Source organism: Zootermopsis nevadensis, unplaced genomic scaffold (genome assembly GCF_977971745.1).
Source record: "Zootermopsis nevadensis isolate Lab colony 2312 unplaced genomic scaffold, Znev_1.0 Znev_ptg000004l, whole genome shotgun sequence".
In the NCBI taxonomy this organism is placed as follows: Eukaryota; Metazoa; Arthropoda; class Insecta; order Blattodea; family Termopsidae; genus Zootermopsis; species Zootermopsis nevadensis.
This window is the reverse complement of record NW_028259136.1, coordinates 536,690-560,471: the sequence shown is the minus strand read 5'-3', so window position 1 is coordinate 560,471 and position 23,782 is coordinate 536,690. Positions and strand designations below refer to the sequence as shown.

The 23,782-nt window shown below is 36.5% G+C and overlaps 1 protein-coding gene and 2 long non-coding RNA genes across 5 annotated transcripts in view; 1 reads left to right on the top strand and 2 right to left on the bottom strand.

Moving 5' to 3' along the window:
* The window catches only part of LOC110837550 (uncharacterized), a 43,161-nt gene extending 36,228 nt beyond the window's left edge, over positions 1-6,933 (bottom strand). Inside the window, exon 1 of the long non-coding RNA XR_002545703.2 lies at positions 6,799-6,933. This is a non-coding gene — a long non-coding RNA (uncharacterized LOC110837550). The remainder of the gene's footprint in view (positions 1-6,798) is intronic.
* A 1,946-nt stretch (positions 6,934-8,879) lies between these two features.
* On the bottom strand, positions 8,880-14,320 carry LOC110837552 (uncharacterized). Of its 3 annotated transcripts, none has more exons than XR_002545706.2 (5): positions 14,240-14,320; positions 14,008-14,146; positions 11,923-12,020; positions 11,619-11,737; positions 8,880-9,610 (listed from the first exon to the last, which is right to left on the bottom strand). It is a non-coding gene; the product is annotated as an uncharacterized LOC110837552 (long non-coding RNA). The 3 variants fall into 3 exon arrangements; XR_002545705.2 differs by lacking the exon at positions 8,880-9,610 and adding an exon at positions 9,851-11,294; XR_002545704.2 differs by lacking the exon at positions 8,880-9,610 and having other exon boundaries at positions 9,851-11,737.
* A 4-nt stretch (positions 14,321-14,324) lies between these two features.
* LOC110837551 (proline-, glutamic acid- and leucine-rich protein 1) lies at positions 14,325-23,756 on the top strand. Its single transcript, XM_022079786.2, has 13 exons — positions 14,325-14,550; positions 14,712-14,776; positions 15,295-15,449; positions 15,633-15,739; positions 16,653-16,724; positions 17,432-17,647; positions 17,742-17,875; positions 19,014-19,196; positions 19,501-19,611; positions 19,807-19,951; positions 20,791-21,000; positions 21,791-22,003; positions 22,301-23,756. Exons 1-13 carry the CDS (start codon positions 14,440-14,442, stop codon positions 23,414-23,416), a joined length of 2,838 nt encoding a protein of 945 aa, XP_021935478.1. The 5' UTR covers positions 14,325-14,439; the 3' UTR covers positions 23,417-23,756.
* The last annotated feature ends 26 nt before the right edge of the window (positions 23,757-23,782 follow it).

Here is a 23,782-nt window from a genome sequence, read left to right as displayed (position 1 = left end):
CTCAAAAATCTGCGTCACATATTCCAATCATTGTCTCCCCCTACAATTCTTCCCGTCAACTGTTCCTTCCATTACCAAATTAACCAATCCTGGGTGCCTCAGAATGTGTCCCACCATCCTATCTCTTCTTCTCGTAAGATTTTTCCATAGACTTCTTCCTTCGCCTATCTCGTCTAAGACCAGCTCATTTCGTACTTTATCAGTCCACTTAATTTTCGACATCCTTCTATAGCACCACATTTCAAATACTTCTATCCTCCTTCTTTCTGGCTTTCCCAATGACCATGTTTCGCTTTCGTATAGCGCTGTGCTCGAAACATACAACTTCAGAATTAATGAGTTAGAAATATATTATTTGTGTCCAGCATGTAAAGAATCTTATTTCAACGGCCTTTATAAATGTTTCAATACGACGATGATGGGCGACGGTCGCCCTGATGATGGTACAACAACCTCGAAGACAAGTCGTCATTAAGTATTACGTCAAAATCGCAAACCTGTTTTGCAGCTTTGAAATTTTTTTGGATGATTATGTGAGCATGTCAGGGAGAGTACAAAGAGAGCATATGCAGGTCTTTACGTGTTAAGATATGAAAAGAATGATCAGAATCATAAATACCAGTACAGTAGACAAAACTGGCGGGACCTGAGATTGGCTTTTCAATGCAATTAAACTGCGTACGTTGATCACATGATGACGCTGTGTAGTTTTTTTTATACACAGAAGAGGGAAATCCCCCAAAATGTGCATCAATTTAATATCACACCTCCACCAAAAAACGTATCGACTAATCTCCCATCCGTGCTACATATCTTACTCACCTACCGTTCCTTGCCTATTTTTTACATTAAAATACGAAACTGAAGCGTGCGGCAGTCAGACAGGAGACATACTCAGGCGCCTAACGGGAGACCTCTGTTCTTTGGGACCCCAATAGATGAGCATTAATGTGCCCCGAAACTTACTGAATATGAGATTAATTTTCCCCCGACGTCCGATAATGTAAAAAGCTTACTCCAAACTACTCAATAATCAGTAACTAAAAAAGTAGAAAAAACTCTCAGTAACGTATGCGTGTTCTGACATTATTTGGACAATGAAATTTCATTTCATCAACGTCGGCAAATCGTAATTACTTCCATCATTAAAAAGCATCTAATTAGTATCCACTTTCTGCCACCCACTTGAATCAGCTGTGTGACTCGGTATATATTGTCCAAGAATTATTTTTCATCTTAGCCACGGGAGACGTCAGACTTGTGTTAAGATCATGGAAATAAACGCTAGACGTTCTTCTGAGAGAGACACATATTTCAAAAGAAAGCTTTCGTACCTCTTTGTATAGGATTCCATATTTTCTTCGGAATTTTATATGGAGGTGTCACTGTGTAAGAACATTGAAAGGGTGAAATGTTTTCGCCCCACATTATCTCACCACTTCAACACAAAGACCATCAGACTTCCTAATTACATGTTTGTGTCGCGTCTCGCTAACCAGCGCCCATTATTACACAAGAGTTCAATTTTAATACCCCAATAAATCCTCCTTTATCCAGTCATGTAGAATAATGAAGACATACTTAAAGTCTGTTGTACCGAGCAGCTGCTTTAAAAGACCGCCATTGCTTTTTGTATGAGCCAATAGGTTGACAATGATAGCAATGATAACGACTTTCTGTTGTTGTCTTTTGGGTCAAGATGTTTAAACCGTAATTATAATTCAAAATAATATTAGACAAGTAAGATTTGAGGTTTTCACATCGGTAAGTATGAAGATTTCTGTCTTCTGGGTTGTAGCGCTGTGTAGTCTGGTCGACGTTAACCAACATTTCAGAGGTCATACTGCCTCCGTCATCAGGGCGATGATTATGAAGATTTCTGTCTTCTGGGTTGTTGCGCTGTGTAGTCTGGTAGATGTTTACCAACGTTTCAGAGGTCATACTGCCTCCGTCATCAGGGCGATGAGTATGAAGATTTCTGTCTTCTGGGTTGTTGCGCCGTGCAGTCTGATAGATGTCCACCAACGTTTCAGAGGTCATACTGCCTCCATCATCAGGGCGATGAAGATTTCTGTCTTCTAGGTTGTTGCGCTGTGTAGTCTGGTCGATGTTTACCAACGTTTCAGAGGTCATACTGCCTCCATCATCAGGGCGATGAGTATGAAGATTTCTGTCTTCTGGGTTGTTGCGCTGTGTAGTCTGGTAGATGTTTACCAACGTTTCAGAGGTCATACTGCCTCCGTCATCAGGGCGATGAGTATGAAGATTTCTGTCTTCTGGGTTGTTGCGCCGTGCAGTCTGATAGATGTCCACCAACGTTTCAGAGGTCATACTGCCTCCATCATCAGGGCGATGAAGATTTCTGTCTTCTAGGTTGTTGCGCTGTGTAGTCTGGTCGATGTTTACCAACGTTTCAGAGGTCATACTGCCTCCATCATCAGGGCGATGAGTATGAAGATTTCTGTCTTCTGGGTTGTTGCGCTGTGTAGTCTGGTAGATGTTTACCAACGTTTCAGAGGTCATACTGCCTCCGTCATCAGGGCGATGATTATGAAGATTTCTGTCTTCTGGGTTGTTGCGCCGTGCAGTCTGATAGATGTCCACCAACGTTTCAGAGGTCATACTGCCTCCATCATCAGGGCGATGAAGATTTCTGTCTTCTAGGTTGTTGCGCTGTGTAGTCTGGTCGATGTTTACCAACGTTTCAGAGGTCATACTGCCTCCATCATCAGGGCGATGAGTATGAAGATTTCTGTCTTCTGGGTTGTTGCGCTGTGTAGTCTGGTCGATGTTTACCGACGTTTCAGAGAAACAACACAATAGAGAAAATAAATAAAAATAAATGTTAAAAATTGCTAGAATATATGGAAACAATGGCTGAAACCGAATAAAGAGACTGTTCTACCGACGTAAGCCCTAGGATAGAACATGCCACTGAAGTCCGAAGAAAGAAGGATTGAACATTTGAAATCCTTGCGATCGAAAGAGATGAACAACTTAACGTTTGATGTTGGTGTTCATTAAGGACTGAGAAATTAATAAATATAATAAAGGCAAAAGAGCTTTTTCTCTACGCATTCTACTCGTAATCCGTCTTCTAACGAGACTGTATGTTGGCACAAGAGAAATAATTTAGAAGTTTGTAAAAAAAAATAGCTACTTCTGGGAAGAACTTATTATATCTGCTTTCCTTCAAGCCCTCAACCTATAGCGGGGCTTTTATATTAAGTTAACTGACCCAGTTCTGTGCACTCTTCAAAACTCTGACCAAAACAAAAGTGTCAGTTATAACCCCGGAGTTTCGTATCGTAAATATGTTTATAAAATTTAACATGCCCTGAAATGTTCCCTACAAACTATGTAACTACGATCTCCAAACCAGATTTAACGTGACATGGGAAGCTTCATCCTGCGACATTGCGTAAAAAATATATTTCCAAAAATCTGCTATTTTTTTGCAGATCGACACAACTTTAAATAGCGATAATGTCGCTTTAATCTCAGAAGTTAATGATGAGAATGGAAAGGTGTACGTTCTATTCGGCTTTACGTGGACCTGCTTAATTGGCTTCCATGTATATTTATGACTAATAGGTCTGCTTATAGTGCAACGAGATCATTTATTTGTCCTTTTCATCTTATTGTGGTTAAATACGTAATCTCACAAAAAATAATGACAGGATTTATCTCAATCAAGTTTAAAGCGTTTCAAACAAACGTCTTTGTTTGCCCTTTGGCTGCCGTATCGTACCGACAGTCAATGAACGTTGCACTTAAGTCTTCATTCACAACTATCTGTATAGCCATATATATATATATATATATATATATATATATATATATATATATTCACATTCTTATTCAATATCGTTTCATTACATGGTGCGTCAATCATCAATATCAATTACTATGTCCTTCAAATACGTTACCACGTAAATTCCTTAATTTCACAAGCGGAGGTTATTACCAACTTATTCCAAGAATGGACTAACTGACTTATCTAAAGTTTCCAATTATTATGGTGGGTAGAAAGTTGATATAATCCATAATCTGCGCAGGGAAAAATATCTACAGAGCCTAATAAAAATAACGCAATTTCATTTCTTTTTGTACTCGGCAACAGCCAAACAATCATAATTACAGCAAAACACTAAAACACACCAACTGTTTTATACTTCATCCTACATAAACTTCATTTTACTAATAATGCGGGTGGCAGAACCCATAGTTAAAGTACTGTTAATACCAACGTCTGTCACTGGGCAAAATTATCAGGTAATTCCATACCACTCCGATTCTCAGAACTTTTTCCTTACATCTTTTTTGACGTTAAATTATCTCGTTCTAGATCTTCCAACTGAACACTTTCCAAGGGGTTTCTCTGCCAAAATGAGACAGGTCTAAACATTCTTTGTGCCCACTGCCTGAGCCACATATCTACCCAGCGCATTTTACCATCCTGAGAACATTACGCAGACCAACTTCTCCGGGAGAACCTCAAATCGGACTAAGAATATAAGGTAAAATGCACAAATCACCGAGTTCCTTATATGCAGTTTCCTAAATTGCTCACTTCGTGCCTGTTAGGCCCAAATACTATCATCAGCACGTTTATATGAAGAATTAGAACTGATAGGTCTACGTGATAAATTTTGATATTTATCGTCATACATAATGCATAAGGCTACTGTTTTCCGAAAATAGGATATTCTCAAGTTTATATAAACCAAGTCCGTTCGTAAAAAATTATTATAACGCCTCGTATTCCCACAAAGTAACATAAAACTGCGTGACTTAGAAACATAGCAGGGCGACTAACGGCCGCTCAGGGAAACTGAGTTAAAAAAGACAACACCAGAACACAGCGCGGAATTACTGCATCGTAAAAGTGACACTGTCGTATGTATGTGTGTTATAGTAGAAAGCAGTTTCATCTCTGAGACTGAAGGGAGAGAGATCGTGGAATCTTGGCTGTAGACAATGAGTCAGCCCTTCTAGCCACATGGAAATGAGAACCTAGGACGTCAACAGCAAACATCGTCAGCTTAAATGGAGACACGACAGCTTCAGAATGGAATTCTTGCTTCTAAAATGTGCCCAGCGTTTCTAAGTCGGTCACTGTTGGACGCTGGACATTTATGCATCTGCCTTGGAGCTACTGAAGAAAAATTTAAATTACGAGGACTGTATGAATTCTAGCAATATGATAATAAATATTCGCTTTCAGCTTTTCTAGTTCAGTCACATGCAGTTTTATTTGTGACGTGCTTATTCTGTTAAATAACTTACTTTGATGTAATTGAAAAGTTACATTGTAATACGAAATAGTGCGAGTTTAAACCGTGAATTTATTTTCTACTAAATAAATTAAAAGTTTAGGCAAATTTCATCTGTTCTGAGAATTAACGTTCCATGTTTAAAGAAAATAATTTAATGGGCATTTATGAACAGCTAAGGATAACGACCTTCCCTTAACTGTCTCAATTTGTATTGACGGAATCTTGTAGGAATAACAAAATTAATGAATATGATAGCAGTAGTTCCTCCCTGAAATCTCTTGAATACAATCACAATTTCTAGTCGTATCTAAACATATCTTTTTAATAACAGATGAAAGCTTCGTACCAAATATTTAAGGATATTTATAATAATTCCCAGACTAAACATTACTGCTTCAACGACCGTTCTTTTATCAGCATAAAATTTAAAAGCATAAACAGGCTAATTGCAATAAAAAAATAAACTACCATTTTCTTATGTCACAAATATATTATGAAATACTTTAGCATTCCAGTCCAATGCCGCGTTGTTCATTTGTTTTTACATTACTTCATTACTTTAAGACTTATTCATAACGGTATGATTATTCTACTCATCATGGCGTGGAGAGAATGTTACCTTGTATTTAATTCAAAGTCAGAAATAACCAGTCCTTAATTCGCTACGAAACCCGTTAATCAATTAAGAAATAAGCACACCTAAATCAGTTAATTATTTGTAAGGTGAAAACACAAGCAGATTTCAATACGCCTACAGCGGAATTAAATATTTAAGAGAACTGCTGAACAGTTCTTTCACTTCGAAGAGGTTAAAAGTCGAGAATAATTAATTGTACTTCTTGTAAGATGCCTGTTTTATATGTGTAATTAATGGAGTATTTGAATAGAAATTTTGAAAGTAAGAAACGACAAATGATTTGTAATTGTAGTCCAAAAAATTGATTATATCACCTTTATAACTTGAACGATGTGTAATGATTGCAGCCGCTGGCTACTGCTACGACCGAGGGCAGCCATGAGAGCCTCCCTAGGAACGCCGGGCCTCGTGATTATTCTCATGCCCCCTCCCTCTAGCCATCGACGCATCAGCCAACTCCACTCACCGTAAAACCAGATCTGGGGTGACAAAATTCTTGCCCCACTCTTAGACCTACGCGCCAAATTTTGGCTTGTCCCAGACATTATCTTAGAAAAGGCAGTTTATCAAGTATCTCGCCTACATGGGAAATCTGCCTGTTTTTGTCCGTCCACCCTATAATCACGAACCACTAAATGACAACCTATGAGTTGGTCAGCTACGGAAAGTCAGAGCCAAGTCTTCTTAACAGTAATAAAAAGTTTGCAATGTTATTTCTCTACACTAAAACAAATGAAATGCCATTTGAATGTCATTGCTCAAAACGTAATCAGTTTGAGTCTCAAAATTGTTTCACTCACGATGGCCAAAAGGAAATAAATTGAATTCTTGTCCGAAACCGTATTTTACCAACTTCCAAAATCAGGGAATAAATTCGCTTACCTGAAAGCGTTGCAGCTTGTCACATGATTGCACTGGAGTTGATGCTTCACCTTGCAGGTCTAGTTCGTAGCTAACTATGGCGACACTGTCCAAACACACGTGTACATCATCGCGTCCGACACGAAACAGAGCGACATCACGTCACTCACTACTCGCTGACCCAGCGATCTTAGCGCTGAATAAGTCTCGACCTCTTACCTGATTATAATTATGTGAATGCAATTTAACAGAAAAAACAAGAAATAATGAAAAATTAAGCAACAATTTAAAACTCCTATTTTTCTTAATGGCCTCCACAGCAAAATCAGTTTACAAATTTCAATAAATCAGCTGAGGAAAGGAGTACAGCCTGTCTAAAAATTGCATTCACTACAGGTGTTTTTTTATTAAGGAATGAATTTGAACTGGTTTACGTGATCTAGCCAAGTAACCTGTTTCTGTTAAAGCTGTTGGGGTGTAGCCTGACCAAAATATCCACCCTCATCAGATTATCTATAAACCCCCAGTTCTGACAATAAGCTGCCTGCAAGTAGTACACACACTGACGTACATGCTGGAATAAATGTTCCAGTGTTTCGGAGACTGTCTCTGTCTTCACAATGAAAGGGAAGAAGGTATCTTCAGTGTATATTGTATAGGGCCCGTTAGATAAATCTGGTCTTCATCACCAGACAGAAATGACCTAACAACAATACCACTATATTTTAAAGCTGCACTAAGAAACAATTTTCAAAAAAATTGCGAATTTACTATTCGTACTCGTTTGCTCCAAATTACAAGAATGTTACCAACACTTCCTGCACGTCATCGGAAGTACAAGAGCAGTAACATTTTAATTTTGGAAAGCCAAAGCAACGAATCATTCCCGAGAAAGGGTGAAGAGCATGACGATTCGTACGACATTAAATAAATCTGCCCTATCGAAACTACGTCTGCTATAAGAATAACACGTGAATTACTTAATTGTTATGGCAAAGATGATGGCCAAAATATAACCTGCGCTAAAAGTGAATCGTACTTGTACACTTCTTTGAAATACAAACCCGAACTGACGTCAATATATTAAACAACCTTAAGAAGAGCGCTGACTTCTTTTGGGATATTGTAGAGCAAATCCCAATATTTTCCAATAAATGAGTCTCAGGTAAACCCGAATTTTCTAACAGCGCTTTTGCTTCTCAGGGAGCATAAGCAAAGGGCTTAAGAGAGGCGGAAGAGATCAATATGCAGTCATGTATCGCCGTAAACTCACTGGGAAGTCCCATTTCGGGATCACCTGCTTACACATCTGTCGTAGATCACTTCGTGTCGCACTTTCGCGTTCTGAATGGCTAAGTGTACAGTACGGTCCTCAGCCTTTATTTAATTCATATTATTGGAAAACTTCAAAACGTTGAACACAAGCAGTACAGTAATACAATTACATTCCGTACAGTAACAAACCTTCTCCTCTAAATCGATACATTTTTCGTAAGCTACTTAGTCAGTTTTTCTCCGGCGCTATATTACCTTTTCCGGTTCGATGGCATCGAATACCGTATCGTAGAATGACTGATATCGGAGGGAGAATATAGTCTACTTAGATTTTCCTAATGCATCTGAGGAAAATTACGAAAAATTCCAATCAGGCGCTTTTCAAAAAGTATTTCAGGTGTGTTACAGTAGTGTCAACATGCTAGGTAAAATGTAAGATGCTTATAAAAATCGAATATAAGCTATACGTCTTTTTTCTGCATTATATCTTGTAAATTCTCTAAATGGTTATTCATATGTTCCTCGCACGTAATACAAAGTGGAAGCGTACAATAGCAAGGCACGTCTGTCCACCCGTCATCTCCGTCAGTTTGGATCAAATCGGTCCAGTATTAAACTAAACCCACCTCAAACGACTTAAAACTCATCTTTATCAAACTTAGCAGAAACAGACCATCTTACCAAAATGGGTACAAACAAGAATCTCATTCAGATCTACAACTTCTATTTGAAACGTTTTTCTACAAGGTGCAGGCTACATTTAACTACACGCACAACGCCACGAATATTTACTACAGAGTTGGAGTGCACGTATATAACTTTTTATTTTTGTTATTTACAGTTTACTTAATATGCGTTTTCAGTAACTCAGACTATATAGCATGGAATGAGAGGATGTGGAATAGGAAAGATGTACAGGATGGGTGGAAAGTATGTAGGCATTAAATAATCGCTATGCATTGGCAATATAGAGGTTATAACCATTTCTTAATGCCTACTTACTTCCCATCCACTCTGTAGAAGGAAGCGATCGTGACCTAATTTAAGGTTCTATACATGCATCTGCATGGAGAGACTGAGGTAAACCATAGGAAAAACCCAGTCGGAGTAGCCGATCTTCGGGCCAAGATTTGAACCCGGGACCTCCAAAATACGAAGCAGAGGTGTTCACTCGACCATGACTGTCGGTTATATAACTGGAAACCTACAGCAGCGAAAGACTTTCATGAAAGAAAACCAGAAAAAAAACTTAATTTGGTACACCCTAAAGCTTAACCACACTCCTTCCTCCTTGATAACATACGTAACAAATTTTGAGACACTCATTTTTTATGCACTCTATGCGCAGTGGAGCAGTATGAAAAAGTTTTATTTTTACGCAGACAGAGGTAAGGAGATCATAACAGACAAAGAGAAAGAAGAGTATGTAAGAGAATGACATTTTTATAGGGGGGGGAAGGCGAAATGCGTTGGCAAACTGCCACCAGCAAATATACTGTACTCTTTTCTCCATTTGGAATGAGGCTTGAACCAACTTTCTGCCATTCCAGTCTTGAATCTGAAAGAAATTATCATCAGTCTGAAAAGAGAAACTCTGAATTCCTGAAAACTGTTCATATACTTTCCAGAGTATATTATTATTGCTAATATTAGACAAGCCTTTGCTAGACAGTTAGGTTCTGCCAATTTCTGACTTCAAAATGCCAGCTTATATTGCGACACGCAATTCCCACTGATGCCCTTTCGGGACGTTCATCTTCCGACAATTGCATCAAATTCTCATAATTTTATCAATATATTCAGATCATACATATGCTATAGTTCCAACAGTACAGATACTACATAGGCCAGTTGAGGTTTGAAAATTGTCAATGAAAAACACGTTTTGATCATAGATATTTGAATTAAACTTTACACACACTTGGATCTACAGAAAACAATGTTTTCAGCGACTTCCATATATAACATTCAAAAATACTGAATAGTTTCCAGATATTAAATATTATTCAAACACACTTACACATAAGGAAAGGCAATTTTTCAATAATTCAATTCAATTCATTTATTTAAGTGTTTGCCAACAGCAAGAAGCCAATAACAGGTAAACACTGATAATACATACAATAATAATGAAAAATATTACACAAATGGATTAACTAAACTTATACATGTACAGTATTAAATATAGCAGCCAAATACAGTAATTATTATACACAAAGAAAAATAAATACCCATTTATATAATGTACATATTCCTACAGCAAGAGGTGCAAGAAAATGGTGGAGTAAACCATACAATAATAATTCCCCAAACCAGAATAAAATTACCATGTTAAAATGATGACAATTTGAGAATGCCAACAATCTGCACAATAACTCAAAGAATGACAGAATACAATATAAAGAGTGGGTGGGAAGTAAGTAAGCATTAAATAATTGCTTTGCATTGGAAATATAGAGGTTATAACCATTTATCAATGACTACTTACTTCCCACCCATCCTGTAGAATAGCAGTACAGGCATACCTCGTTTTATTGCACTTCGCAGATATTGCGTTTTTTTACAAATTGAAGGTTTGTGGCATCCCTGCGTCAAGCAAGTCTATTGGCGCCATTTTTCCAACAGCATGTGCTCACTTCGTGTCTCTGTGTCACATTTTGGTAATTCTCACATTTTTTAGACATAAAGCTATTGCATACTTAATAGACTACATTATAGTGTAAACATAACTTTCATATGCACTGGGAAACCAAAAAATTTGAGTGACTCGCTTTATTGCATTGGTCTGGAACTGAACCCACAATATCTCCAAGGTATACCTGTACTCAGATCATCAAATGTAATATCTGATACAAAACAAAACTACCTCTGCCACTAAAGAAACAGACTCTTCGATCATTAAATCATTATTAATCAAAAATAAACAGTCATGTTCGCAATATAATCAACCACCACAACCACCAAAAACAACTGTTATTTTGGGCTAATTTTTACAGGAAAGTGGAAAATAACATGCACCCTTGCAACTTAAAATACATTCTACATACAACATGCGTTACAGTTTACTACACACACAGACACACGTGAATCTTATTGTATGATAATTTTCATACAAAGGTTCAAAGGCTGCAAAAAGTTAATACAATATACTATGTATTATCTGCAAGGCACAAGAAGACATGAGAACTTTGACAGATGTGAAGCAGGATTCTGTGTTACTAGCAGACTTAGAAGTAACCTACCTGAAAAAGTAAACACATCTGCTGTAACTTATGCAGGCTGTATTACACTGCCTTCTGTAACTAATTTATTTCCCATGACTTTAATTTACTAATAAATGGTGAATATTGCTTACTAAGCAATGTTTTTCGGTAAAGAACAAATAAACACCACATGTGTACACTCACTTTCCTCCCTACAACCACAAGCACCAACTGCCAATTCCACATCTACTCTTCTGCTCTTCTGACATTGCCCAAGATGAACTGACAGTTCTCTAAAAAGGCTTATGTAATGGAGAACATAGGGCCAAACAAAGCAACAAATTTTCTAAATTAATTTATTACCTTGATATGTCTCTACATAAGCACCCCACCCAGTTTTTCAATACATGTTGCTTGTTAAAGAAGATCTTCATGATTAGCCATAACCTGTCTCTGCAATTCCTTGTCCAGGAATCTGATTCCTAAAAGCATAACAAAAACAACTGACTGTAAAATTTTATTTATATATACATATAGACACACACACACAAATCAGAGATTCACAGAAGGTGGATAACATCTTAGGAAGAAGAGGATACACAAAAAAAGTCATTTTAAAAGACTTTTATTACTGAGATGAACAGAAATACTCCTGAGCACAACTCACCCTCAGTCACCTTCTTCAGCTGTTCTGTTACAACTAAACCTTGCAAACCGCCTGAGACTTAACAGATGTATCATTCTGAAGAAACAGTTTATAAAATTCTGTAACAATAAGAAATTACTTTTATAAATAATATACACTTAATCTGAACTACATCTCTGAATTGTTATGATACATTTATGAATCCAATTACTCTCTCCAGTTCTAAGATAATTTAGTCTAACCTTATTCTAGTGAAGTTTATTGAATCTCTAAGTACACAGAAACATTTTTCAAACAAAGAAAATGTTTACATTTCATTTATGATAAACTTCTCTATTCTACATCATTTAATAATATAACTTAATGGAGTGTTCCACTTAAAACCATAACCACCACACATGAACTCTTCCATGCACAAAACAATTGAACAATGCATGTGGGTGGAATATCTTGTGACCTAGCCAAGGCATTTGATTGTGTAAACCATGAAATATTACTAATGAAACTGAAATTTTATGGGATTCGAGGTATAGCAGGACAATGGTTTAAATCCTACCTAAATAATAGAAGGCAGAAAGTAGAAATTGAAAGCCCTCATACCAATCATAATACCTATTCAGAATGGGGTATCGTAAATCACGGAGTGCCACAAGGTTCAGTTCTTGGGCCCTTACTTTTCCTCATATATATAAATGACTTGCCGGCAACTGTGAACTCTATATCCAAACCCATTCTTTTTGCTGATGATACAAGTATCATTATTGCACACCAAGAATTGATCTATCTTGAAAATATCATGAATGATGTCTTTGCCAACATAAACAAATGGTTTAGAGCTAACAAACTGGCACTAAATTTTGAAAAAACAAACTTCATAAAATTTGTTACTAAGCACAAGACATATCCTAGATTAAATATAGGTTTTGAAGAAAAATTAATTGTGGAAGTTGAAACAAACAAATTCCTTGGCTTACAAGTCGACAGTACCTTAAATTGGAAGAAACACATTGAGTATATTATTCCCAAATTAAGCTCTGCATGCTTTGCCATGAGAACAGTCGTACCACTCATGACAATAGATACTTTAAAGCTAGTTTACTTTGCATACTTTCACTCTGTATTGTCATATGGATTAATCTTTTGGGGAAATTCAACAGACAGTAATAAAGTTTTTTACATGCAAAAGAAAATAATTAGAATAATGGCTGGTGTCAAAAGCAAGGTATCTTGTAGAAAATTATTTCGTAAATTTAATATACTTCCACTTGCAAGTGAATTTATACTCTGCTTGCTATCATTTGTGGTGGAAAACATGGATAAATTAAAATAAATACAGATGTACATAATTTAAATACAAGACGTAAACATGATCTATATGTGCCAAATGCTAACTTTACTAAATATCAGAAAGGAGTGTACTATACAGGTATCAAGTTGTTTAATAATCTTCCACCAACAATTAAAAGTCTAAATTATGATATAAATGTATTCAAGCCTGCATTGAAAGATTACCTCTTTACTCACTCCTTCTATTCTGTAGATGACTTCATCTCTGCTGAAAATGTTTAAGTTTTATATCCATAATCTACGTATATGTAAAGCAAGTTTTGTATTTATATTTAAAATTCTGAGGTTTATGTATATTAATTTGTCAAATTATTTTTCATACTTGTATTGCAGAATCTGAAATTTATGTACATTGATATGTGAAATACGTTCTTGTACTTGTGTTGAAAGTTGTGAAGTGTATGTATATTGTATGAAATGACATGTTCTACATCCTTTGGTTGAGTCCTAAGAAGGATCTATGTTATGTAAATAAACTCTACTCTACTCTACTCTACAGATGAAAATATTGAATTCTTTCATTACAATTGCAGGTGATGCAGTGCTGGAAATTAGTAATCCGTTTTGTCACTCAATAAACAACTGTCATACAAAAACACTTCCTGTGTTCTGAAATGTTCTTCCTAGTTGTTGTCTTACTCGGTACTTTCCTGTCAGGATACACAATGCTAAATGCTTCATGAACATCAGCAAAACATTTCATGCAAAGTAATGTTTGAGAATGAACACATTCTATTCATGAATACATATTGTTCATACCTGCATATATTCTGGTGTAAGCAGTAACGTAGTAACCAGGGTAACCCTGATGATGGAGGCAGCAAAGACCTTTCAAACGTCGATGAATTTCTACGGACTACACGGCGCAACAACCCAGAAGACGAGCCTTCTTCGAAATCTATATTAACCAACAACAATTAAAATCATGTAGTCCAAAATCAGTGTAATATTATTAGCAAAAAGATCGTAGAAAATTACAAAAGAATCATACCCTTGTGGTTCACGCAAAACACATTCAGATTACTCAAACACACACACACATACATTTCTCGTCCATCATGTTTACCACACTGTAACCAAGTTTTCAGTAATAACACCAGAGATCGTCCTGCTCAAATGTGTTACTTTAGCACGTGTTTATGGAGTTTAGGTTATAATAGGAATACAGGAAAATAATCTGCTCCAGAAATAATGGATGGGATGTTGAGTTTGTTCGAAACAGTTTCTCAGTATAATTGTAATGATACGATTTTACAGAAATTTTTGAAAACATGTACAGAAAATAAGACATTTCTAAATAAGGTATCTCCCATATGGATAGGTTTATCTTTACCTCTATTTACGGAAATCATATGCTGTGTTATTTTGAATGTGAATGTTTGTTTATATATTCATAAGTTTTCATACCGGCAAGCAGATGCTTTCTGTTTTATTAAAGTATGGATTACAATAACATTTTTCAGGCCCCCGTCGTCATACAGCCAGTTGTGGCAAATATCAACAGTAAACTAAATGCCTCAGCTACCAGGTACAAATTTTCCTTCTTGCATGAACCTTCTGAAGTATTACTTTTAGGATATGGGCGATATGAAACATTGTCCCTTGTACCTCTTTTCACTCGAGTGTCTTATAACACTAGTTTGCTAGGGCTAAGAAAACGTAATTTTGGACTAAAACATAAGCACACTTGTCATCATATTCTGAAGGGGTTGCCTTTTCTGTTTTTATAAGAGCAGACATACATGTGAGGATGTTTTAGAATTGGTATTATGTTGTGGTAACCACATGTAACTGTTTCTGAATTTGGTATTCATTTACAGTTGCTGAGCCCAGCATTATTATTTTAACCAACTTAATCTCTGACATAATATTCCATTACAATGTTCCCATTGTATATATTAATGCCATGTGCACAGTGGTTTAATTGAATGTGACCAAGTCCTGCAGAAAGGATCATAGAATTTAAGGGTTAATCATGAAGATGTTCAAGATTACACATCTAGAATATTCCAAACTTTTTATATGCTCTTTACATATTTTTTCCAGGTATGATGGCCTACTGTTACTCAAAACATTCTTGCCACAATGTTCAGTACAAATATTTGGAGAGAATGTAATATCCTGGATGCAGCAGTGCATAAAAAGCATAGAAAGGGGGCAGAATAATCATGCATTGGCCAGTATATCATATCAAGTTCTCAGTAAGAAAGTGTTTCCTTTTAAACAATGTTAATTTAATCACTTTAAACCTGTTACTGTTCTTTTCTGTACAATAACTATTATATATTCTAATGCAAATGTTATATTTTCATAATTAAAATGTGTATCACTCTATTTTATAATAAATTTTCCAGAAGCAATGTTGTTGTATTCTCTTCTTTCAGAACTTCTATTGGAAATGTCAGAACAGATGCCAGAGATGAAGAGAGTTGTTAGTGGATTTGTGGTGACAAAGATAATTGATAATTTCCAGCAGATTGTTCCTCAAGAGGTATTCTGGAGTTTCATTTGTTTGTTAGTAACAACTGGACGCAAGAATATTACAAATTGAAACACATTTCAGTACCTCTTTCGTCTATGGCAACAGAGAGCATCTTTGTTTGCTCATCATAATGGCTATCATGCTGGCATATCTGTTTAAAAAAGTAAAGCAGAGCTGTCCAACTATATGCCATGTAGGCACTTGGGGGGGTATAGCTCCTACTCAGTCCTAACCTCTGCACTAGATAGGGTTGAGTGGCCAGCGTCATGCCCTGGCCGCGCTTTACCCTCGGGAAAGGACCTCAGTACCCATTGGATAAGAGGTTGGATGGGTCCTGAGCTGGTCTGGACACAAAGGCTAGAGGAAAAATCCTCTTCCCCTGTCAGGCATTGAACCCTGGTCATCCAGTCCGTAGCCAGTCACTATACTGACTGAGCTACCTGGCTCATTGGCATATCTGTTACTCTTACAGATAATTAATATATGTACATGCTGGTCTATATATATATAAGGACTGTGGCTCTTAATGATTTCATATTGGACAAATGTAATCACATCACTCATAAATTTCTAATTAATGTTGCACTTTTGTATGTTTTTCTGATTAAAGAGTAGAATACAGTTTAGATCCCCCTACTGAATATTCATCACTTTTACAACTTTTACCTTGCACTATACTATGCTGTTTCTCACCTTTACACTCATGCCAACCTCTTATGTTATGTTTATGTCTACAAGACATACATATAATAATAAAGAATACTATAAACATACACCTGCTGGTATTCTTAGTCAATAAATATTTAAAAGCGCTTATTATTTTTAACCATACGCTTCAACTATAAAAACCTGAGAGATTAATGCAGTAATTACTGCAGTAATTGATCTTAAGATCATTATTTAATATATTTCTCTCTTACAGGCCTCATTATCAATGCTAGAGTGTTTAGAAGTGCTGATGTGTAACTATGGGCCATCATGTGGACAGCAGAAGGTACAGTTATAGACGCTAACTCCACAGAGCAGCATTGTTCTTGAGAAGCTAGTAGTCACTCAGCTAGTTAATAAACTCCTCACCTTTTATGGGACTTGAAAATTCATTACTATGTTCAGATGAGCTTGCTGTGGGGACTCGGCTGATCTAGACGAATCCAGTTCACTCTCTCAACAACCTATTTCCTCAAGATCTATCTTAATATTGACTTTCAGTCTATGTCTGCAAATGCAATAAAATGTGTTATTTACAACAAAGGTATTGCACATAAAGTAAAAGTGTCATATAACTGAAAAATAAACTAATAATTAACATGTAGAAAGAACCAGCCTAGTCTTTTTATTACTTACCCAATAAATACTGAAATTTATTAGTTTTTATCAGTATTTAGTGATCACCATGTTATGCAGGCATTAACTCTTTCAATATTACCCCAATTATGCACTCATGCCATGCTTACAATCCACACTGCATTATACTCGTGAACTATGTAGCATTTGATTTAATGCCCATTCTGGGAACAAAATGATAATCTTATGCCATCTAAACACGGGAGAATGGCTCTTTTCTCTTTTCCTCTATCTTATTTCTGCCTCATCAGTAACAATAATATTAACAAGTGATATGTCCTATTTCTGCCATGAGACAATTCAGACGGCTGTTGAGTCCGGTTATAAAATTATTAAATGCAAATTATTTTATTGCAGAATGTCCTGGAGAAGTGTGTGCTGCAATATGTAGACAGTGCTGACGTTATCGTAATTAACAGTGCTGCTCGTTGTGTGGCATTCCTTCCTCTCCTTGGTGGTGGCGGTTCACAGGGAGCCAATCACGTGTCACGATGGAAGCAACAACAACAGAAAGTGTGCACAACACTTCACTGTATTCTGGATGAACTGTTTGATAATGTCAGAGAAATACCGGTATGCTTCATGTATTTTTAAAATGTTAAGGAACATCCTTTGATGACAGAAATAATTGTGTAATTAACATCTATACTTGTTTGTGTTCTTTCAGAACTGTCATAGCTCTCTGGCATCATGTGGAACGTTGTCTCTTCCAGCCACTTCAGAGATTGTGCCACTGCTGAGAATTTATCAGCTGATGACTAGATTTATTAATATTTCAAAGTTTCTGCAAGCAATGCTTATGTAAGTAGGAATACAGCAAATAAAATGAATAAGTGTAACCCAGGGGTTGTCATCCTGGTCCCTACCGCCCACTAGTGGGCGATTCAAGATTTCATGGTGGGCGGTGTGGGTTTCTGTCCGTTGTTACAAATTTTGTTCTTCGTCCACATATCGAATATATTGCTAACAACTTCACGAGTTTGACTTTTTAAAATATCATTTTGCAATTTACTTTTGAATTCCATCTCTAAACTTTGAATATAAATAATAATTCACCGGACACTTCTCGAAGTATACTCGTGGACGAGGGAGCAACGAATAAGCTCCATATCAAAGGCACGAGTTTAGTGCGCATAACGACGGCGGGGCTTACCACCAGCCATCACTCAGTCTTCGAGCCATACCTCTTTCATGGTGGTGGGCAGTACATGCAGCACCAGGGGGGCAGTAAGGAAATTTTACCATCAACAAAGATACAAAAGTGGGCAGTAGGTATAAAAAGGTTGATGACCCCTGGTGTAACCCATAACATATGAGGAACAACTCAGAAGTTTCCAGACAATTCTCTTTCTTTGGGGTGGGGTTACTAGTTAGTTTAGTTTGGCAGCCACAGAAAAAATATATATGATTACTAAACTGTAAGATGATATAACTCATTTATTGATGATCAGGTATTCAGGAAGAAGAATATTATTCTAATCTTCAAAATCATTAAAATGTCAACCATGTCATCATTAGTGTTGGAACTTGGATTTTTCAAATAATCCAGAGATTAGTTATCAGAGTCATCACTGATATTTTCCTGATTTACCAAACCCAAACAAGCATTTTTCTCAAAATTTAAAATGTAGGAATGTTTAAAGAAAATCTTCCAACTATATCTTGCTTAGGCCAGATTGTGAATCAGACAATCTGTCTGAAGTTCTTCAAAAGATGCAGTTTGTGGGAGAAGGCAAACATTTGGCCACCACTCTCAGTAATAGAACTTCTTATCAAGTTTCAAACCTCTTATCCAGATCAACGTCTGCTGTATTAGGCATGACAAAGCATTAAAAGCAAATACAGTGATGCTGACCACAATACCAGACCTTTATATCCCATATTATTTGTCTGATTTTTACTGAAATACAGTATAACAAAAACATATCTTTTTCTGCAGCTCAGAATTTCCTGTGGAGAAGGCAGTGTTACCAGATGAAATATTTGGGGTTGTCTGCCGTGGACTGGCAGTCACTAGTCATACGATGGAAAAGAAAGTTTCAACTGACCTGTTGATGGTTGGTGCTATGATGCCACAGATTCATGTTGCACTATTGAAGGTTTTGGATTCCCTGATTATGTGGTCAGTGCTAGCACAGAATATTAAGAATGGCTAGATGAAAAGATCTGAAATTTTCATGGTAATTCTTAAACTGTATGGTCACAATGCTCAATGATTCTGGAAGCCAGAAATCGTGGCACACAGACAAGTTATGTAGAATGAGTAATAATCTGACAGAAAGTATTGAATCTTTATTTAGTGTTTCTTGATTAATTTTGCTAAAAAATATATGCACCGAAAACATGATCTTGAGGCTCTAAGTTTATAACTACATCATTCATCAGTAACCATAGAACTAATTATGTGTTACTTTTTATTGTATTAGCTGTGGGCGTAATTTGCTGCCATATGCTCCAGTTATCTGCAAACTGGTACTCCAAACTCTTAAGTGGACTTCTGCAGAAAAGTGGGCATATGGTATTGAAAAGCCATATGGGTAAGTTTTTAGTCATCATGATCACCCATTCCATCATTCTCAGTAAGTTGAATCCCAACCTATGTGGTCTCTTACCTCAGAAGTTGATTTCTTCCTTGCCAGGATTACAGAATGTTGTTAGCTTATGACTTATTTTCTTATGTACTGTTTTTGAGGAATAAATTAGTTACTGACTCTGCACAATGTTTCTGACAGACAGTTGCGTGTAACAGCGTACAACACATTGATACTATGGCTTCAGACTTCAAACTGCGGCAGCTGTGTGGAGCTCATATCTGAAGAGCTGGCCTCGGTTCTGATGCAGGATATCTGGTTTGAAAAAGAGGCAGTAACACTCAATGTGAGTTCACTACATTCCATGTTCCTATGTCACTTATAGCTGACTCCTGCTTTTAAGTTTAACCCCTTGTGAATTTCATGACCTTGAATCTCTATATAAGTGGCCAAAATGATAAAACTACCTGTGGAGGTCAGTGACATTGACTATACAGACTCTTTGGCCTTCCTTTGTATTCAAGAATTAGGCTTGTTATTAGCATGCAAGGGTATACTTCTCAGTAACTTTCTAGCAGTAAGTTACTGAAAGGTTAAATGGTTCTGTAATTGTAACTGATTACAGTGGAATTTAATGTTTGCCTTCAGTTAAGATTAAAATCTTTGGTTCTTTTCCTTGTAGGATTTCCCCAGCCTATTTAAATTCTGTAGCCTCAGGAAAATGTAAAAAATTCCAATGTACTGTACAACTCTGTATTAGCTATCTCTAAAAGTAATTCCAGTAACCATTACTGCCACACTGAATAGAGATTAAGTGAAACATTTTGGAGCTTCTTTAAGGTGTTGACAGTTCTGGTAAATCTGATGCATTATGCAGCTGTGAATATCAGTTACATCTCAAAACAGATTACAAAGTGTGGCAACATGAAATTTCTTCAAACTAATTTTGATAGAAGCTTTTCATTTCAGAGATCTCAATTTGCAGCTTTAATTAATGATTCACTTTTTATGTACACCACCTGTAAAGAAACTTCTGTATAACAAAATAAAACAATCTGGGAATATCACTATAGTGAAGCATTTATAAAAAATATAACAAATGCATGCATGGTCACTTTTTTAGTTAATTTTTTGTTTCTAAGAATGTGACCTGTTTCATCTGGAGTACATTGTATTTTTCTTTAGGTCCAGGGAACCTACAGTAAGAAAAAAAATAAACTTAGGCAGCATAAACCTGAACAACAGCAGCAACAAGAACAACAAAAAGATGTTTGGAATTCCATAAAGTACATTCCAGATCAAAAGGCCAATAGCAAGACATGTAGAGCAACACTTCAAGTTCTACAATGGATGCTTCATTCTGCAGCTGCCTTCATCAAACCTTCCACGCACAGAGTACAGAAAGCATTTAATATTTTATTTTGACATGCATAATAATTAAAATGGCATTACCATTTCAGAACATCTTTAAAATATATACATTGTCCCTTTAAAGCTGAGTGGTTACTATATGTACCACCTGCTTTGAAGTTTAATAACTTCATTTTGTCCACACTGTATTATTGAGTTTTACGTGATTCTCACAATAAACAGATATTATTTCCTAAAACAGCATTAACCAACTGATCTTTGTATGGGAGAAGCATTGTGCTATTCTGAACCATATCCGTGCACCTGTCAAATAATGTCTTAAGTAATTTTCAGTCTGTCACTTTCACTTCCAACAATACGTCAATAAGTAAAATATCCCTATGCTGTTATATATTAATTACTATTTTATTAAAGATTAAAAATATATTGGTGTAGAGAAAATATTGTATTTCTTACCTTAATGAAAGGAGCCGGGATAGCTCAGTCAGTATAGTGACTAACTACGGGCTGGACGACCGGGGTTCAATCCCCGATGGGGGCAAAGGATTTTTCCTCTAGCCTCTGCATCCAGACCGGCTCTGGGGCCCACCCAGCCTCCTCTACAATGGGTACCGGGGTCCTTTCCCGGGGGTAAAGCCGGCCGGGGCGTGATGCTGACCACTCACCCCCATCTAGTGCCGAGGTCAAGAAAGAGTAGGAGCTATACCTCCACTCCCCCCAAGCGCCTACATGGCGTATAGTTGGTCAGCTTTTTTACTTTTTACCTTAATGAAAATGACAGTGATAAATTCTGACTACAGTTGTTTGTTTCTAGCTTTTACAAGAAGCAACAGTAGAACTTCTATTCAACATCCAGCGAACTAGCAAAGTCCATGATATTCCAATCCCATATGGTGAATCTTCATGCCGCCTTGAACTCTATCGTTTGTTGCACACACTTGTCTTAGAGCCACATGCAACTTGGCCGCCACCTACACAGTTTGCTGTTCACATGCTGTCTGCAGGACGCAGTGATCCAGATCTAGAGGTGCGTATGTGCCGAAAATATAAATCACCATGTTATCAGACAAATACACTGAGGTAAAATTTGCTACTGAAATACAACAAATTGTGGAAGTACGTTATTGAAGAACAATTAAGCCAGAAATAAACGAAAATACATACATCTAGTCTCATTAAGTCTCTAGTTTTCCCTTCTTGTTATCTAGACCTTACTCAAGTGCATTTTTTAATCCCTAAACCAGAAGTTAATAAAATCTTAATTTTAGCAGCCATACACATGCTTAATTTTTGTATCTTATTTTCCATTCTTTTGTTCATCCAGGTGTCCAGTTTTTGCACAGCTGCATTGACTGCACTTGAGAAACTAATCCATCCTGCAAGTGGTACATTGAATTTCCCTGTCTCTCTTGAGGAAATGCTAGAATCAACCAAAAGGTACAAACAAGAATACCCCACAAAAGCAAAGGACACCTCTGAAGAGGAAGAGGTGAACAATTATGTTCACAAGAGAGGAGGTTCAGGTGGATCAAAACAAACCGATGCTTACCGTGCAAGTAATTCATCTGAAGAAGTTGTTCTTGTGTGTGAGAACAGAATGCAAAAAGATGATGAGGAAATTTCAGAATGTGAAGTAGTATCACTATACTCTGAGGAATCAGACAGCAGTGTGAAAAATAAGGCAACAGAGTCACATGGATTGTCAGAAGTCGTTAGTAAAACCCACAATAAACAGGAAGTTTCATTGGTAGATATTTTTGACTCTGATGATGAATATCAGCATAAAGAAGTACAATCAGCCTCTTTCATAGATATCAGTGTTGAAAATGGTAGTTGCAGCAATGTTGGGAATTCTAAAAATGGTTTGAGTCAAAATTGTAAGAGCAAGGTGGACAACAAAATCCAGTCTGCAACACCTATTCGCATTAATAAAGAATCACCTCATATAAAATCCAAAAACGAAATAGGTACTTCAGGAGATTTAAGTAATGAAGATAAATTAATTTCAAATCAACAGAAGGGAACTACAGAAAGCTATGCTGATGCAAGTAACAGATGTGAGAATATCATCTGTGCTTTAACTGAGAAAGGAAGCAAAGAAATTTCTGGAAATACTAAAATCTGTACTGCCAAGAGAACTGTTCTGGTAACAGAAAACGAAGAAGAGAGAGAAAATAATGATTTTGTTCTACATGTTCAGGAAGATGATCATGAACCAAACCCAAAAAAGATTAAGCTCGATTCACCAGGGTCATCTATAAAGTATTACAAGCCCAATACTGAAACTACAAAGACTAATTCACATAGTAATGTTAAAAACAGTACAGCACTACCCATAGCTGGGAATGAGGAGCAAGTAGTAAATGGAGTAGCTGTAAACCCTAAAGATGTCACAGAAGAGGAGATGCTTCAGACATTTGTTGATGTACTCTCTGATTAACTTCATTCAACATAATACACACATGGTATTTTAGGAAACAAAATAAGAACAAAACTGAGTTGCTCAGTATGTATGATGTCATTCAAGGAACTGTCCCAAGATTCAAAATCATGTCTCTTCTTTGACTTTTCTCATTTTTCTGAGCACTTACTCAGTTCCATCTAAAATACCTTAAGAATTATGAGGGATGAACTAGATATCTTTATATTTTGATATAATAAAACAAAGATAGTGATAATGCATAAACTGCAATCTGAAATGTAACATGTTTATCCATGAAAAATATTAGAATGGTGTATCAAAAACATGTTTTGCAAATTACATTATCAAAAGAAAGTAACATATTTATGTTATTCTAACATGGTA